Source organism: Crocuta crocuta, unplaced genomic scaffold (assembly GCF_008692635.1).
Source record: "Crocuta crocuta isolate KB4526 unplaced genomic scaffold, BGI_CrCroc_1.0 scaffold619, whole genome shotgun sequence".
Classification (NCBI taxonomy): domain Eukaryota; kingdom Metazoa; phylum Chordata; class Mammalia; order Carnivora; family Hyaenidae; genus Crocuta; species Crocuta crocuta.
Window position 1 is genome coordinate 5,557,961 of NW_027533395.1, and position 18,135 is coordinate 5,576,095.

Sequence of the window (18,135 nt, forward strand, 5' to 3'; positions counted from 1 at the left end):
GGTGCATTGTTAGAACTTAATAAATATTAAAATATCAGTAGTTAGTTAAAAAGGTAGTACTTAAAGTATTAAACATGAACTTGTTGTTATACAGAAAGTTTCCAAAAACAGAAATTGCACTCTTATTGCCAAGATTATCTTAAGATCCAAATGGACTATGTCAATTTCTTTCTTGGACTCATTCAAAACTTCCTGTGGGCCTGTTCATAAAGGATCAAGTTGAAGTTTTAAGTAAAGTCCTCAATCTATCCTCAGGGTACTTTTCTAGCTTCAGGCCTTTCCCAGTGTGGTTGTTGAGCCCAGGCCACACTCAAGGCTATAAGCCTTCTTTTCCCTCTGCTGTTTGTTCTTCCTGGGATGCTCTTTCCTTCCGTCAAGCTTTTGCTCATTCTTTAAAAATCAGCTTAGGAATCCTGTCTCTCTGTGAAGTTGTCTCGACTTTAAAAAGTCAAGATGTGACTACTCTTTTAAGAGTAGTCATCACATGTCACGACCAAGGCAGAGTTGTAACTGTAGTTCTTCTTACAGTCGAGGCGAGTCTTATGGTCACTGAGCTATGGCATCCTTCGTTTGTGTCCACAATGAGAATTTAAATGATTTATTTTCTTGGATCATACTATGTGCCTTTGCTTTCAAGGGAAAACTGCCTTGTTACAACACCCAACAAAACAAAAGACGGATTAAGCCTTAGGAAGAAAGCAGCTAGAGTGAGTACTGTGTATGACTAAGACTTAAAATCTTCCTAGACCCATGTGCCCATGTTTCAACACAAACCCTACATAGTAGCCTTAACATCAACATTCAGAAAGAATGGGGTTCTGTGGCTCACTGAGAAGATTCTCCAAGTTTCTCACCTCAAAGGAGCAGTTCTCAGGAGTTTTCCTTTAAACTGGGCAAGCAAGCTTGGGATTAGGAGACCAGGAGTAGGCGGCTCGGTGATAGTGAAAAAAACTTTCCTTGCATTAAGCAGGATGGAAGAACAAGTCATTTCTTTTGACTAGTAAATGGAATGTGACTTAATTGTGAATGCCAACTTGATGAAATGGTACATATGGCCATGTTAAACTAAATGACTAAAAATCAAGAATCATGAGAATGACTCATGGAATCCACAATCTGAGTCACCATGTTGTACAACTAATGTGTATGAAGAAATTTTCCCTTTCTTTGAGCACCCGAGGTTCTAGGAATCCTAATACTCAATCATTGGTCATGGACATGTCAGAGTCTGAAGGGATCTCAAAGATCATCCAAAACCATCCTTGCATTATGCACATAAGTAAAAGAGATAACAGGTTAGAGGTCCCCAAGGTCACGTGGGAAGCAATTAACAGCTCTGGGCCTCTGGACTAAGTCTGGTGTCTCTTGCCACTGTGCGGTACAACCTGGATGAGAATCATTAATGCTGATACCATCGACATAGGCAAGAACAGCTATATGAAGAACTAGGTCTCCACATAGTGACATTCACCTTCTTCATTTCTCAACCCCAATGCCATCCCATAAAAATATGGAAAACTGTATCTAAGCAAGGTACGTTCGTTCCCTAAAGAGTCAACTTCACGGCAACAAACAATGAGTGAGTACCTGCTGTGAGACTGCACGGCTCTTTGCTATGGAACAGCTACACAGGCCCCTGCAGTGTTCAGTCTGTAAATTATGCAAGTGATTTCCTTTCTGTGGACTTTAAACACATGCACCACTTTTAGGACTGTTTCTTCTCCATGGTGCACACTGACAAATCTTGCTGTGGAGATCAGACTGAACATCAAAATCCCCTCCAGGCCCAGGAGTGGGGTCACTTGGGAAAACACTGCAGCCCTCAAAGCTCCTGGAAATAGTAACTCCAGGGCATTGGCCAGTTAGCCAAGGTCTAAGTGTTCTTATGGCTTATGGAGAAGAGAATATATTTCTAGAATGAATTTTTAAAACATTCCAAATGTGTGTTGATAATATGGAGATTGCTATTTTGCTAGCACTTAACTTATATACATATAAGTTACATACACATATTTGCCAGACCCACTAAATGTTCTTACATAGTGAATTAACGTTAAAAATTAATGCTAAAAATCTATTTAGGCCTCTTGAGTAAATATCCTCATTGTATACTAAGAAACTAACCCTGAGGGACAATAAGAACTATTATTGTACATTCTTTCAGGAGGGATTAATGGCTTCTCAACATAAACTCCACAGACTGAAATTTCTGTACACATACTTTTTTTAACACATCTAGAAATATCTCTAGCTTAATAGCAAGAAAAATCTGTCCCTTGAGAAGATTATCTTGGTTTCTTATAATAAACCAGTCCAATGCCTACTTTATTTTATATTTACAGAATCTTTTACGGTTGGCATGAAACAAGCGATGTCCTAGTTAATTTAGCAACTTAAATTTGCAGCATGTTGCCTAGATCCAAAACCGTATAAACAAGATTTAACCGTGTAGAGGTACAACTAGAGATTGTGTTTGTGTATGTGTAAACTGAGATATTTATAGACACAGATGGAGAAACAAAAAGAAACAAATTAAGATGCAAGAAAATATACCAATGAATACTGATTTCATTCATTCACTAATCAGGTAAATGTGTTATCTTCCTTGAGTGGTAGAGAGAAAGAGACATGTGTTTTGATGCCTAGTAATCCTGTGACTTTATGAGTGTGTATACAGGTGGCTATTTATTTTATAGATGAAAAAACAGAGGTTTAGATTAAATATGTCCTATGTCACAGTAGTTGATACTACTAAGTATCAAAAAAATGTCTGGGTCTATAGATACACAGTGAAAGGATGTCTCCCCACTTTTTTCCTTCATTCCAGAGGAGCCCTTAGATGATGATCATCAGCAATGGCATATGCATTTTGCAAAGTGACTACTATCTGCTACATGTTTTTCATATAGTGCTCCATTTAAGTCAAACCCCAAAAGCAAATAGCAAATTTTTATAGGTTAAGAGGCTAAGGGTCAAAGAAAGGAAGCCACTTGCTAAGATAACAGTAAATGGCAGAAGTCATTTAAAACCCTTACTTGTTTCATTCTAAAAGACCTCTCTTTTAGAACACCCCCATTACATTTCACTCTCTATCCATAATGGCTGAGGCCTTGGTACCAGCCTCCTGGCTTTCCATGGAACAGTGTGAGGGCAAAGGGTGAAAAGAAGCACGGAGCTTACAGTGGAGAACAAGGCGGAACTTTGCTCACATGAGGTTCCATGATGTAAACCTTAGAAATCGGACACCACTGGACCAAGACCTAAGGGCAGGTAGCGCCAGCCACCTGGAGGGGCATTTTGCACCCATTTCAGCTACTATTCCAATGATCTTTTCTAAGACCTAGCCAAGAGCTAAAACAAAAACTGCACAACTGTTCATTTTTATACAGTGAAGCTAATAAAAATGTTCATATCTCCTAAACATAGCATTTCTATTAGGCATAACCATAACTGGTGCTCGACTTTTTCCATCCTGGTGAAGTATAAGCAAACCCGTGAACACTGCTATATATACAGGGTAATAAGCTGGCTGTGAAGGCAACCATAACCATTTATAAGGGTGAGGCATTACACAAAATAAAAGGAAGAGGAAGGTTTATCTGCATGCTTTGAATCAAACTCTCAGAAGGTGCTGCTAGGGGATTTCCTTGTCGAATCTGAGTGACAAGGGGCAGTCCTTCAATAGACCCTTTCAGTTCAAGTTCTGACTGTGTGTCTGCCCATGGGCTCTGCTGGAAGGGGTGCTGTGATGCAGGCAGGGCACCTGGCCTGTACAACTGATGGAGTCGGCTCTCTCACCTGCAGGCTGACCTTTCCCTTGTGACTCCTCTGTATTTCATGTCTGACTGATGCCAACACAGAATCCATACCGACAGAGCATGGGTGCCCATGGATAGCGAAGATGGACACAAGAGAGACTTAGGAGGCACTGTGGCTCCTTGGTCTATCATCGACTTCCAAGCATTGGCATCATGTGACCCTTTCAGCCTGGTCATCTCTTATTCCTTTTGCCCGAAGTGACCTTTCTCACCCAGTTAACTTGGGAAATCCCACTCAGCCTTCCTCTCAGCCTTCCCTTATAGAATCCATTGGCGTTTGTATTTTAAAAAGAAGATGGCAGTTAACACAAATTAATCTCTAATGAGTGGGACTCCTGGCAGTGTGTAAGCAGAAAGCTAGTGTTTTAACCCATATGAGGCAATATTTGGCATGGATTTGGCAAGATTAGACCTCGATCCTCAGGTCTAAGAAGTAAGCAGTTGGCTGAATGGGATTTGCTTTACAAGTCAGCAGAAACACTTCCAATTGCCAAAAGAGAATCTAATTATCTTTGGGTGTTTTTACAACAATTATTATGGCACGAGCTTATTGATTCCAACACTGTCTATAGTGGCAGAAGAGAGAAAATAACCCACATGTCCATGAAAAGCCATGATGAAACAATACCAGGTACTTTCATATTCTGGAATTAAAAGAAATTAGATGGGAGGGAGCCCTATATATTTTGTCTTGGAAAGTTGTTTAAGATATATTTCTGAATGAAAAGGAAAACAGAAAAATAATGTATCTAGTATGAAACGACATATAAGAAAAACTTCCCAAATTAATTTGTATATTTTTTTCTTGGCATAAATATTTGCTGGCAAATGCAAAGTGTTTAGAAGCATGCACACCAAACAGGTCACAGTTGTGTGGGGAAAAGAGGCAGAAGAGGGGTGATGATCCGAATTGCTTTATTTATTTATTTTTAAAAAATTTTAATGCTTATTTATTTTTGAGAGAGAGACAGACTGCAAGTGGGGGAGGGGCAGAGAGAGAGGGAGGCACAGAATCAGAAGCAGGCTCTAGGCTCTGAGCTGTCAGCACATAACCTGACGCAGGGCTCAAACCTGTGTACTATGAGATCGTGACCTGAGTCAAAGTCCGTCCCTCAACCAACTGAGCCACCCAGGTGCCCCCTTAATTTTTTGAAACACAGAAAAACGTATGTATATATCTCTTTTGTAATTAAATACCTTTAAGTGAAAAGCTAAATGGTTAATTGCAGCACTGTAGTGGTAACATCAAATACTGAATCTGTGGTTTTGAAATGCCAAAGAATCAACACACAGCCAGGACACTTTCTTTCGGTTGAGGGGCTGGAGAGACATTACATTCTTTTTTTCAATTTCATCTATTCTTTACCTCTTGCCAGCTTCTGAGCTGGTTATACACACAGCAAATGGTAATTTGATGGGAGGAGGCTTTCTATGAAGATGATTTCAGGCACCTGTTCCAACTAAGGATCTTCTTGTTCTTTTTTTTTTTTTTAATTTTCATAATGTTTCTTTATTTTGAGAGAGAGATCAAGCACTGGTAGGGGAGGGGCAGACAGAGAGGGGGACACAGAATCTGAAGCAGGATCCAGGCTCTGAGCTGACAGCATAGAGCCCGACATGGGGCCCAAACTCACGAACCGGACTGTGAGATCATGACCTGAGCTGAAGTCAGACCCTTAATCAACTGAGTCACCCAGGGGCCACAGGATCTTCTTGTTCTTAATGCAGAATGTGCAGAGAGGCAATATGCCAATCAGTGGGGTCACTATTCCTACCCTTCATCCTGACTGTAGCCCACAGGGCCACTGCTCCACCTGTGAGAGCCTTGCTTTTGAGAGCAAGGTGCTTGTCCTCCCTGCCGAGGGCTGGCATTTATCACGTCTGCTCTTTACATAAGCCCATCTCCTCTTTACACCATTGATGGGGGTGCTTTTCTGGAGAAAGTCTGAATGGAACAGAGGAAACCGGTACATGTGGTAACTTAACACAAATCTTTTTGGGTCAGATCCTATCATGCAATCCTCACTTACATGAACAAAACTCTGAGAATGGAGCTGAGTCATAGGCAGTAATGTCTGTGATTCTGTGATTAATAAACATAATTGCATTGACAAACATTTATATACCTGGACACTTATTACTGAATAACATTTTTAATTAAAATTTTAATTTTATGGGCTATAGATGAAAAATACTATTGAAAAGACTATTATTAGTTAATCATCTCTGATGTTTTCTTTTATAGGGGTCAGGGCTTATTTGAATTTCACATACTAAGTTTACCAAAGAAAGGGTAAAACCTACTTGGGGGTAGCCTAAAATGCGTGTGTGTGTGTGTGTGTGTGTGTGTGTGTATTCTCAATAAACTGAATAGTGAGGGTCATTGCCTACACTCGGTCTTATTCCAGTGATTTGAATAGTGTCTGGAACAATTTAGACTCCTGTGTACTGGGACCCCCCCTCATCAATACCAAAGAGAAAATGATACAACTTCCTTGACTGAGTTAGTAAGAAACAAATCAATTCTGAAATTAGCTTTAGGGGTTTCCAATGCCCTTTACAATGTCTAAACATGCTGGTACATGCAAGTAATAAAACTCCTTTCTTCGGCGTTCCTTCACCGGTAAGTGTGGTTATGTCAGCAGCCCTTTGCAGTTGTTTTCCACGGTGTGCACGCTGACAGCCTCACTGACCCACCTGCTGTAAAAATGTCATTTGTATTTTCCTCAGGTTTTATGCTATGTTCCAAATAAATCACAGCTTATCCCTGTTTTCCAAAGTTCTAGGAATCCCTAACATCAAGGATACAAATATCTGATGATACACGTCTGTGTTGTTTCCTTCCTTGAAAGAAAACTATATGCTTTCTCGGTAATTTTTTTTCTTAATTAAAAAACATTTGTACAATGTCAAGTACAGAGGGGCACAAATGGAAACGTGGACGTCCTCACCTGTGCGCTGCAGCTGCCATGAGAGAGGGAAGCAACTGTCACGTGGATCCTGCCCTGCTGAGGCCGTCCCTCCGCCTCCCCTCCCTTCCTCCCTCTCTTTTTCACACTTTAAGAGCAAGATATTCAAACATGTACAAGTGAGAGGAAATGGTATAATAAATACCCACGCCCTCCATTAACTCACCTTCAAACACTTTCAACACCTGTTTTTTTTTTTTTTTAACATTTTATGACAAATGTTGGGGCCCCTGGGTGGCTCAGTCAGTTAAGCATCTGACTCTTGATTTCGGCTCAGGTCATGATCTCATGGTTTGTGAGACTGAGACCTGTGTCAGGATCTGTGCTGACAGTGTGGAACCTGCTTGGGATTCTCTCTCTCTGTAGCTCTGCCCCTCTCCCACTTGCATTCCACCTCCAACCCACAAAATTAATAAATAAACATAAAAAAACAACAAATGTCACACATCATATATTCTTAAAAGATAAGGTTTCTTTTCTTTAAGTCAAACCAAAATACTATTATCACACCTAAATATGTAATTATAAGATACTTAGTATAATAAATGTAATATAAGTATGTATATTTACATATAACCTAATGTCACCTTGATAGTTAATTTTATGTATCAATTTGACTGGGCCATGGGGTGCTCAGATATTTGGTCAAACATTAGTGTGGGTATTTCTGTGAAGGCTGTTTTTGATGAGATTAACATTTTAAAAAGTAGAGAGAATAAAGCAGGGTGCTCTCCCAATGTGGGGAGGCCTTGTCTAATCAGGTGAAGGCCTTGAACAGAACAAAAAGACTTACCCTTTCCTCAGCAAGAGGGAATTCTTTCTGCCTGCCTGCCTTCAAACCAGAAACTGGCTTTTTGTTCTGCCTTCACACTCAGGCTGAAACACTGGCTTCTCCTCGGTTTTGAGCCTTCTGGCCTTTCATAGAAGCCTTTATTGGCTTCCCCGGCTCTCATGCCTTCAGACTTGGACTAGAAATAAACTGTCAGCTCTCGTCCGTGTCAAGCTTGCAAAGTCACCCTGCAGATCCTGGGACTTGGACTTGCCTACTTTCAGAATCATGTGATTCACTTCCTTATTATATATATTTAGATATATATATATGTAGACATATGTATGTATATGCAGATATGCATTATATGAATTTATATATAATATATAAATATATAATTTCCTATTGGTTCTGTTTCTTTGGAGGTCCCTGATGAATATGTCAATTATCACCAGTCCATATTTAATTTCTCCAAATGGCTGAAAGATGTCTTTTTACATAACGTTTGGAATAGAATCCAAATAAGTCCCACATCTATTTTTAAAGTTGATACACAGCAACTACACTTGTGGAAAAGTCATGAAATATTTTCTTTTGTGGTTTTTCTTAAATGATATTGGATAAGCCCCACAACAAGAACATTAGACACAAATTTTTAAAATGTAATTTGAGATTCGCAAAGATCGGGATGCCTTAAACATGTCAAGACTGGACAAAGAAAGAAAACAAAACATATTTCCATGAACAGCAGTACACTCCTGATGAGTCACTGAGCTTCTCTGTTCATATCTCTAAAACAGGAGATGAGCCTATGAAATATTTACTGGGACTTCTTCACAGAGATGCAATGAGAATAAAGGGTAGTCACAGAAATAGTTCTGAAATGACGTATCATAAAATGAAGAGACTTATCATTATCATCATCATCATCATCTTCTCCATCCAAGGAACCCATTTTGTTTATTTGCAAGTGGGGTCTTACTCTCAGATGAAATTTGCACAATTAATACAAATCTGTGCTGCATTACTGAAAGGACCAAAAAAAAAATAAATTGTGCTGTAATGCAAAAGTCCTGGTCTTCAATCAGGAGTAATTCTCTAAGTTTCACACAGGCTGAAAAACGGCAGAGGTTGACCTCTCGAGGTCACCACTTCAGACACTCACCCAGTACTGTTGAGATAACTCTGTCCTAAGCTGCAATCTTTTGATAGAGAAGACGGATTGAACCAAAATGCTGGCAGACACTGACCATTGCTGTGTCGCTCATAACCGTAGTCACTGTGGGGGGAAGAGCCAAGAGAAACCTGTCAGTCGGAGGCAAATTCACTGAGAACCTTTTCATGGTAGTCCACAGCCAATTTCTACTCTAGCCAAGAAGTCAAAAAACAAGACTTCACTGAATCAATACCTTTCCAAAAATGTTTTTCCCCTGTGGAATATCTATCAATTACCCAGGACGGTGTTGGGAAAGATAACTTGAAAGCAACAGAGATGCTTGTGTAGAGATGAAGACTCAATGACCAATAATTCCAATTAAACGGCTTTAAACTGAGAAAGCAGATTATGTTCTCATTAGAAGAATGCATAACACTGATGGTAGGTGGGCCCCAAGACAGCTACAAGTAGAAAACACGCAGTGGTGGAAGCTCATCCCTTGGCATAGACATCACTGATGCAAACACAGCCCACGTGTGGCACGCTTCTCATTACTGGTGATGCCTTTGGGGTGCTCTTCCAAGACATCTGAATCTACCAAGTAGAGTGGAGCCAGGTCTCTCTGTGCACAAGCCATATGCTTCAAAGTCACAGCAGAGAAGGAAATGCCCTTTAGGAATGTCATGGCCATTTCTCCGAGGAAAATTTCTGTCCTAGTCAGTTAGTGTTGCCAGTTGAGACTAATGGCTTGAGATCCTCTCCCTCATTTGGAAATAGTCAAAGACTTTTCTCCCAGCCTTCTCTCTTTCTTGCTTCCAGAGCCCTCTGTGTGGCCTGATATTCTTGGCTTCTGGAAGATGAACTTGGGCACAGAGATTGACAACAAATTGACCTCCACATGCACAGACAAATCGCAGGCAGTCACCAGCAAGCATTAGCATGAATTGGTCCATCTGTGTGATGGAGGTGAGATGCTGGCACACAGGGTCGGAAAGGGAGAAACAGGCTTAGCCATGGGGCCCGTCACCAGGCAGCTGGCACTTAGAATCCTGCATGTATCAGCTGGATTTGGTGCTGGTTCAACACAGCATGGAGAGGAAGACTTCAGAAATGCTGCCTGCAGGACACCCTATGTTCATTTCAGGGAATTACTTTACAAATGCTGGAGATGGCTGGCAAGGTCCCTGGGGGACCATCCAGGGGTGAGCCAAGCTGAGAGGGAACATTTAGTAACAACTGCCTGTATCATGCTGTAGTTGACGGGACTCACTTAAGCTCTGGTTACTGGTAGAAACTCAAAGTCACGGTGAGTCTTCCAAAATATTTTTAGAAGTCATGCAGTAACAAAAACCCCATTTGACCAGAAAACCTTGCAATGGCCTCATTTACGATTCACTGTCCACTTCTCAGAATACATTTCAGTTAGGGGCAGACTCCAATCACAAATGAGTACAAGGATTGGGCCAACACTGTAGGGGAGTGAGAGATAAGGGAAGGGAGAAGCTTACTTGCTTTCCTTACTCTGTGTTCCTTTCACTCTAGATTAGCTTAAAACAGATGTAGAAAAACAACACATGGATGTGTACAATAGAATACTACATGGCAATGAGAAACAATGAAATCTGGCCATGTGTAGCAACATGGATGGACCTTAACGGTGTTATGCTGAGTGAAATAAGTCAGGCAGAGAAGGACAAATATCATATGTTTGCACATATAGGAGGATTAGGAGGAACTTAACTGAGGACCATGGGGGAGAAGAAGGGGGGAAGATAGTGGGGGAGAGGGAGGGAGGCAAACCATGAGAGACTCTTGAATGCTGAGAACAAACTGAGGACTGATGGATGTTGCGGGGGAGAGGGGAGATGGGCATGGAGGAGGGCACTTGTGGGGATGAGCACTGGGTGTTATATGGAAACCAACTTGACAATAAACTATTAAAAAATAATAAAATAAAAAATAAAAAATAGGGGCACCTGGGTGGCTTAGTCGGTTAAGTGTCCAACTTTCGCTTAGGTCATGATCTCACAGTTCGTGCCCCGTGTCGGGCTCTGTGCTGACTGCCAGCTCAGAGCCTGGAGCCTGTTTCAGAGTGATTCCCTCTCTCTCTGACCCTCCCCTGCTCACGCTCTCTCTCTCTCTCTCTCTCCTAGAAATAAATAAAAACCATTAAAAAAATAAAAATAAAAAAATAAAAATTTCCCTTAACTTTGTATCTTAGAAAAAAAATAAAACAATGATCCAAAAAAAAAAAACCAAAAAAAACCACATGACAATAACAGTAACAAAAGACCCTTTAGAACCTTGTAGAAAAGACTGCCCCAAAACCAACACTTCCAGGAGACATCAGGGACTCAAAATACCTCTCTCACTTTTTTCTTTGGTTTTCTACTAGAATAAATTTATTTGCTCTTTACAAAGGAATTACTATCTGGTAAGGCCGAAGCTAAATGACTAAGATAAAATGTCATCCTTTACAAATCCTCCTCGAATAGAGGGGGTAAAGGAGAAACAGTTGGAAAGAGGGATGGGATAAATGACTTTAAAATTCCATTGAAGTTTTCCCTGTGCATGCATTTCAGGGTGTCAGTCCTGAAAGGTAGGGCAGGGATCAGATATTTTTATCATTGTAATAATGTTGCACTGGCTAAAATGGAAGTTACAGCTGGGGAGGCCCCCTGCAGAATTCCTTGCAAGCTCCAATGTAACTAAAGTTCTGTTATCCTCAGGCTGGGCCCATGAGATATAGCACTGGCTCTTGTCTTGCCTTGTCTATCAACAAGAGGAGAACAGTGTTGGGTTATTGGTCTGAGAGCTGGCGGCCAATTTTGGCAGGCCTGAGCAGAACTACTCATTCAGGGCATATCTCCAAAGGTCTACCATGAGAGAAGACTTAACGTTTTCTAACTCATTCACTGATATTTTGATGGTCAGATAAGTGATCTATGATTGCTACACAGGTAGATATCCAACGTTAAAGGAATAACTTTGGTTCCTTATGCAGGTCAAGTTTTAACCACTTGACATTGACATATATACTTAGCAATTCCTTTTTCTAAACCAAAACATATAAATAAATTTAAAGAAACAGAAAAAGAGAAAGAGAAAAGGAACAGAAAATGAGATGGATACGATGAAGGGAGTTACCACCTACTCATCCTTAATAATTTCCAACCTCACTTGAATGCCAAACACCGATATGGAACAAAGCAAGGGCATCACTGATGCCACAGACTAGCTTTCTGCTTATCAAATGCTTCGGAAAGAATGCTATGGTGCTCAAATATCTCGGTACTTTTCTGGTGTATACTAGCTTAATCCTGGTAAAGGGAGAAGTCTCCTATACCACCATGTCCACAGAGCAACAGACTACCAATGCCACTGAATCCTTGCCTTGAAATCAGAAACGTCTTCCATAGCTTGTGTACAAATTGTCAGCTAACTAACCATGGACTGAAAACTCCCAGTAACAGCAAATATGTGGTTTTATAAGCTCACTGTTCCTAGGAACCTAGATTCTACGAAGTTTTTACCTTGAGCACAAATATATCTGTTCTCTGAAAAGTCAACTTAATTGTTTTCAGTGGTGTTGTCTGAAGCAACTCAAGGGGTAGTGCTCGCTTCGGCAGCACATATACTGAAGCAACTCAAGGGGGGTATCTGGTCTCTCTTTTTGTCCTGAGATCTATCCAACATGTGGAGGATAACTAGACGACATCTTCTGAATCCTTTCAGTCCAAAGAAACTCCTGTTGTTGTTTTTCTTCATATACACATGCACATAACCAATAAACCATGTTGTCCTCCAGAAGTAATTTCATAAGAATATGAGGCTTGCCACTTACCTCTATACATGTTACTATTACTTCAAATCTCCGCTTTCATTAAGACTCACATGGATTTGATGCACTGAGTGACTCCGGGGAACAACAGCACAAGCTTACCAGTCAAAATCGGCCTCTGTGCAGACACAGGGTTCAGATTCCATAGCTCCTGCATATTTTCCTTGCATACACTTTCGCTCTGATTTTCGCTTCTTATATATCCGTTTTGCTCCCATGATGCACGCTTCCCCCTATAAGGAGACAAGGATCTTACACAGTTGAGCACATCACTTGGACCTTCCCTGCTTCAATTCAGGACATTGAGGGACATGTTCTCAAACCTTAGTGTATTATGGACACAGGTCACCTGCTTTGCACTAACGGCGTTTTCTTTTTGATGTCTAGAACCTTGGTGTAGAATGGCAACTATAAATGTAATCCTAAGAAGCATTGAGGGTGTGTCAAAAAACACCCTTCTCTCCTGATAATATTCAGCAAAACTTTATTTGGCAAGGTATGAGGCACAGTGCAATGAGGGACATACAGATAACTAAGACTCAGCTTATAAGCAGTGTATCGCCAACAAATCTCTGGTAATTAAGTTTAATTCTTCTGTAATAAAAGATTTATGCATTCAGTCATTTATGAGCAGCGTATTCCTAAGAAGTATAAAGATCCACTCTGCCTCAATTTATTACACCTCTGCCCACAGAACTTTATAGCACTGATTTATGTCCATCTACCAGACAAGTGAGAGAAGTAAACTCAGTGCTTCTGCACAAAATAAATAAGAGCTTTGAATATCACAGTGATTGCACATCTCATAGGGGAAAATAACAGCAACGTACATGAGTATTCCTTTTATTACCAAGTCTGCGAAAAGGGTATATGATTCTAGCTGATGTAGACCTTACTGTGAAACACAGCTTTCTTTGTGTCTGAAGGACAGAAAAGAGTTTTGTCCAGGCCACTATATACTGTGTTTCCTGAGCAAATTCACTTTAACTGGCTGCTGTATATAAAAATACTACTTTGACCATTGAACAACACAGGAGTTAGAGGTGCTGACCATCTTACACAGTAAAAATCCATACATGACTTTCGACTCCCCCAAAATTTAATTACTAATAGCTTACTGTTGACTGCAAGCTTTACTGACTGCAGAAATAGTTGAATAACACATTTTTTGTGTTATGTGTACTATATATATGGTATTCTAACAAGAAAGTAAGCCAGAGAAAAGAAACTTTTATTAAGAAAATTCTAAGGAAGAGAAAAATGCACTTAGAACACTGTGCTGTATTTATTGGGGGAAAAAAAACCCTGCATGTAAGCGGACCTGCACAGTTCAAACCCCTGTTATTCAGGGGTCAAGTGCACTTCACTTAGTCTAGGTTTGGTGAGACAATGGATCACTCCCTGAATACGGTGATGGGTGTGCAGTGAGAACCTCCACCATGTCTTTGGAGACTGACTTCCACCTTGGGAAATCGAGGGAGAGATGCTTTTTGCCAAGCATTCTGATAGGAGCTGATCAGCGGGGGGGCCAAAATGAAAGACAGTTTCCTATTAATAATTCTGCATCCTTGTACCATGAGTACTTTGGAAGGAGGTAAGAAGCACTACACAATCCCAGGGAATCACAGGGCAATAAGGGAGGATTTTACTGGCACTGCTCACTGAGTATAATTTTATTATTTTACATCTCTGCATCGCTAGATAAAACTGAAGATCTTTTTCTCACCCCTGCCCCTACCCTGCAATCATATGACATGCTCAGATAAATTTTGTTTGGATCTGTGTGCTGAGTTGGTTTTTCATTTTGAGTTGTAAGTCTAAGCCAAGCACATTTGAATTTTATCTCATTACCTCCTAGGACAATAAAAAAAGAAAAAGAAAAAGAAATTACTTCACAACAAGCTGTAAGTGTTGAGTTTGTTCACCGCCGTGAAACTCAAAAGCATGCAAGAAAGCAGTAGATGGGCACCGTAACCTAGAGAACCCCAATTCCTACACTTTCATGGCTGGCTCTTCCCCATCACCCGCCCCACGCCTTCCACCCCGAACTCAACCTCAGCTCCCCTCATCCTACCTGGCTGTGTAGCTGCCAGGGTCTGTAGTCCTCCTCGGCACAGCGTCTATCGAAAATGGACTTATACTCCACCTTGACCAGCTGCCATTCGGAGCGGTGGCTGAAGTGTCCAAATACTCTACAGAGTTCATAATGATAACAATAATCACAGGAGTAATAGGGCCAATAGCCAGTGTTCGCAGGGTGTTTGCTCTGAGCTTAGTATAATGCTAAACACGTTACACTGATCACATCAGTCAAGCCTCAGAACACAGTGATGAGGAGGGTTACTATTATTGGCTCCCTATCACATATGAGTAATTTCAGGCTCAGAGAGTATTGTTAACATGCAAAAAAATAACTAGGAACTGGCAGAGTCAGAACTCAGGGTGTCTGACTTAAAAACCCACTTCTGCATACTGTACCACAAGAATGGTTGGCTGATAGGAAAAAAAATAAAAGAAGAAGAAGAAAAGAAATGACAAATGCTGCATTCTATGTGGTCCAAGATTACACATCTAGGTTCTCTTGCTATAATGTACCTGGTTCCCATGGTTTCCATGCTATTTTCTCTTCCCACCAGTCCCTACGGAATGTGGGCAATGGGGCCAACTAGTCAGAACTGCTTCCTACACTGTGCATGCCACTCTCCTTACTCAGAGGAATCCGGGTATATAATGAGGTGTTTGAATCACCAATCATAGATATCTGTGGATAAAAGCTACAAAGTAGCCTTTTCAGTCAGCTTTTTTCATCTGTGTTTTGCAAATATGAAAACTGAATAAAGACAAATTATAGAACAAATTGCTAATTGAGCTATGTGTACCATGGGCAAAAGGGTAGCTATTAGACATATTAAACATTTGCTGATCTTTTCTGTCATTGAAAAAGGGAAGACAAAAATTAGAAAATGTACCAACTATTCACTATGATTTTTGACGACAAGGTCGACTGCTTTAAAACCTTCCCTCTGTTTTCCATGTCCAATTTTCCAGGGGAAGAAAAATCCCTCACCGTTTCATATTTCAAATTCAAAGCTCATGTTTTGAAACCCTTAAGCAGGCAACTCATTAATCAAGTCTTTCACAAATTAATGATTGTCACTTTCCAGACAAGAATGAGTGCAAATGCAATTTCGTAAGAAAAGATTGTTCTCACAGTTTTCCTAATATGCCTCACAATTGGGTTAGGTAAAGAGCCAGGGAAAAATAAAATCCTTTGTGGGGTTGTGATCAAGCTCTGTGTTTTGCCTTAAAGTTCTGCATTCTTATATGCCTGTGATTATCTATATATTGAGTTGTTTATTAAAGTTTTCAATTTAGCGTTTTATTTTCTGTTGATATAATCACTTCTAATTTCCCTAAGCCCATTCAGCATAGGAAAAAAATGAACCATGCCCTTGTGCTGTTAGCCCTTGGTATGGGTCTCCTAATTAGTAAAGAGCCAAGAAAATAGCCACCCACATTTTTTCCCCTCTGCCGAGTAATCATGCAGTCAGATATACTGACCTTGCTAGCAATTTCAAATATAACAATAGCGAAGTGAATAGGCCTTGCTAAAAACATGTTCCTGGATTTCTGTTAAGACTAGAGGACATCACAGTTTTCCACTTACGTCATGATTAGAGTCTCTTCCCCAGGCTCGCCCAAAACCCCATCCACAAAAAGTGGAATAGATGTGAAACTGTATTTGCTCCAAGATCTCCCTTCATCAAAACTCAACCTAATGAAAGTAAAGAATAACAGGCATAAGATTTCAAAGGAAAAAAAAAATCTTTTCAGAGAAAAAATACTATCAGCCAGGAGAGAATACATTTTAAAAGTACCCGGGGCACTGTCAAAGAGAGCCTTTTATGTGAATACGTATTCTTAATTACATCAGAAGGTAGAAATACAGTTAGCCAAGCGATTGGGGACCCAGATGTGTTATAATAGCCATAAGGGGGAGAGCTGCATGAAATGTGAATGATAATAAGTCTTTGATAGAATTTTTTTAAACTTGGATATTTTATTAGATCTTAGATCTCAATGTGACCCTTTCCAAAACCTCAGTGCAACCTAGCAGTAAGCCTTACTGGTGATTCTGAAGAGCAATGGCCTTATAAGAACTACTTAGATGGACTTAAACCAGCTGCCTCCAAGTGATCAAACCCCTGGTGGCTTCCCTCTTAACACTGTTTCAAATCCTGGCTGACTCACTGAGTGCAGGGGTACAGAAGGAATGGCTCTTGCGAATAAGAGAAGTCTGCAAATTTTCAGGTCACCCAAGATGCTTCCTTTGCTCCTCCTTTCCCTTAGATGCTTTCACCCAAGCTAAGGCTCTATTCCTCTTATTTCTGCAGTTTTCCCTTTGGTTTCCTAAGTAACTCACACTAGGGGGAAAATCAGGCTTTTGGTTTTGAACATCCTTGCACTATGGAGAGAGCCCCTTTCAAAAACAGAGATGAAGGATTCTACTGGAAACCATTATGGAAGTTAGGGCTTAAATGCCCATCTGGGCAAGACTTGCAGGTAGAGGTACCGACTGTAAAACCCCTCCCACTAATAGAATCAGGGGGAAATGAGAGAGGAACAGACTTGCCCTAAACTGCTAATCTCTGTACAGAACACAAGTAAGGAGCACATGTTAAGCTACTCTTGACTTCTACCTATTTTACCCGACACACCATAGTCCCCATAAGAGTGCTGAAAGAGTAAGGTACTGGGGAGGGTACTGTCATATTTGAAAACCATAATGCAACTCTTCTCTGGGGTAGAATCTCGATCTTTCTCAATCTCCTTCCCTTCAGCCCTATCCCTCCTCTGTCTCCTTTCCTTCTCCTTTTGTGAAACTGCTGGTGATGACCTTATTTTAATAGAGCAGAGGCATAAATGATGTTCTAGTAGACTTTGGCATTTTACTGCAAACACAGTCACCATCTGAAAGCCTGACTCCTCTACTGGTCTTAGCAATATGGGACCATCAGGTGCATGACTCATGGGCAATCAGTGTCATTACCAGAGATGTCGAATTGGGAGAGACGTGTGCTTCATAGCAACCAGGACGCCACCTTGATCCAGATACAAGACACTGTGCTCTTCTTCAAAGATCTGCAAGAGGAAAACACATCCACATGGACACACAACCACAACTACACACACCCAGAGTTTAGAGAACTAATCTTCAGATGAGGAGAAAAATCCTTCCTATGATAGACCAGGGTGTCTCAAAAATCTCTGGAAAGACAGGTATAAATAAGGCTCCCAAGGTGGGCCACACATACCACTGGCATGGTATAAAATGATTTTAGGCGTACCACAAATGAATCTGAAGAATTAATACTTATGTATTTATGCTTCTCATCCCATCTTGTTGTAGTAAGTTCTGTTGATTCCCACTTCTGACCCACTTCTCAGAATACTGGGTAACCATCATGTTGTGTAACATCTTTGGATAGAAAAAGGCTTAGAGGTACTTTACTCCAGCAGTATCGTTTTTACAGATGAGAAAACCAAGGTTTAGAGAGATGTGGTGACTTGACAAAGACCAT

General features: G+C 40.6%; 1 protein-coding gene across 1 annotated transcript in view; it reads right to left on the bottom strand.

Moving 5' to 3' along the window:
- The window catches only part of SORCS1 (sortilin related VPS10 domain containing receptor 1), a 514,658-nt gene that overhangs the window by 76,738 nt on the left and 419,785 nt on the right, over nucleotides 1–18,135 (bottom strand). The window contains exons 14-18 of the mRNA XM_077748457.1: nucleotides 17,604–17,695; nucleotides 16,221–16,328; nucleotides 14,628–14,745; nucleotides 12,656–12,786; nucleotides 8,722–8,835 (exon numbers count right to left, since the gene is read on the bottom strand). Of these exons, the coding sequence (XP_077604583.1) occupies nucleotides 8,722–8,835; nucleotides 12,656–12,786; nucleotides 14,628–14,745; nucleotides 16,221–16,328; nucleotides 17,604–17,695 (563 nt within the window). The remainder of the gene's footprint in view (nucleotides 1–8,721; nucleotides 8,836–12,655; nucleotides 12,787–14,627; nucleotides 14,746–16,220; nucleotides 16,329–17,603; nucleotides 17,696–18,135) is intronic.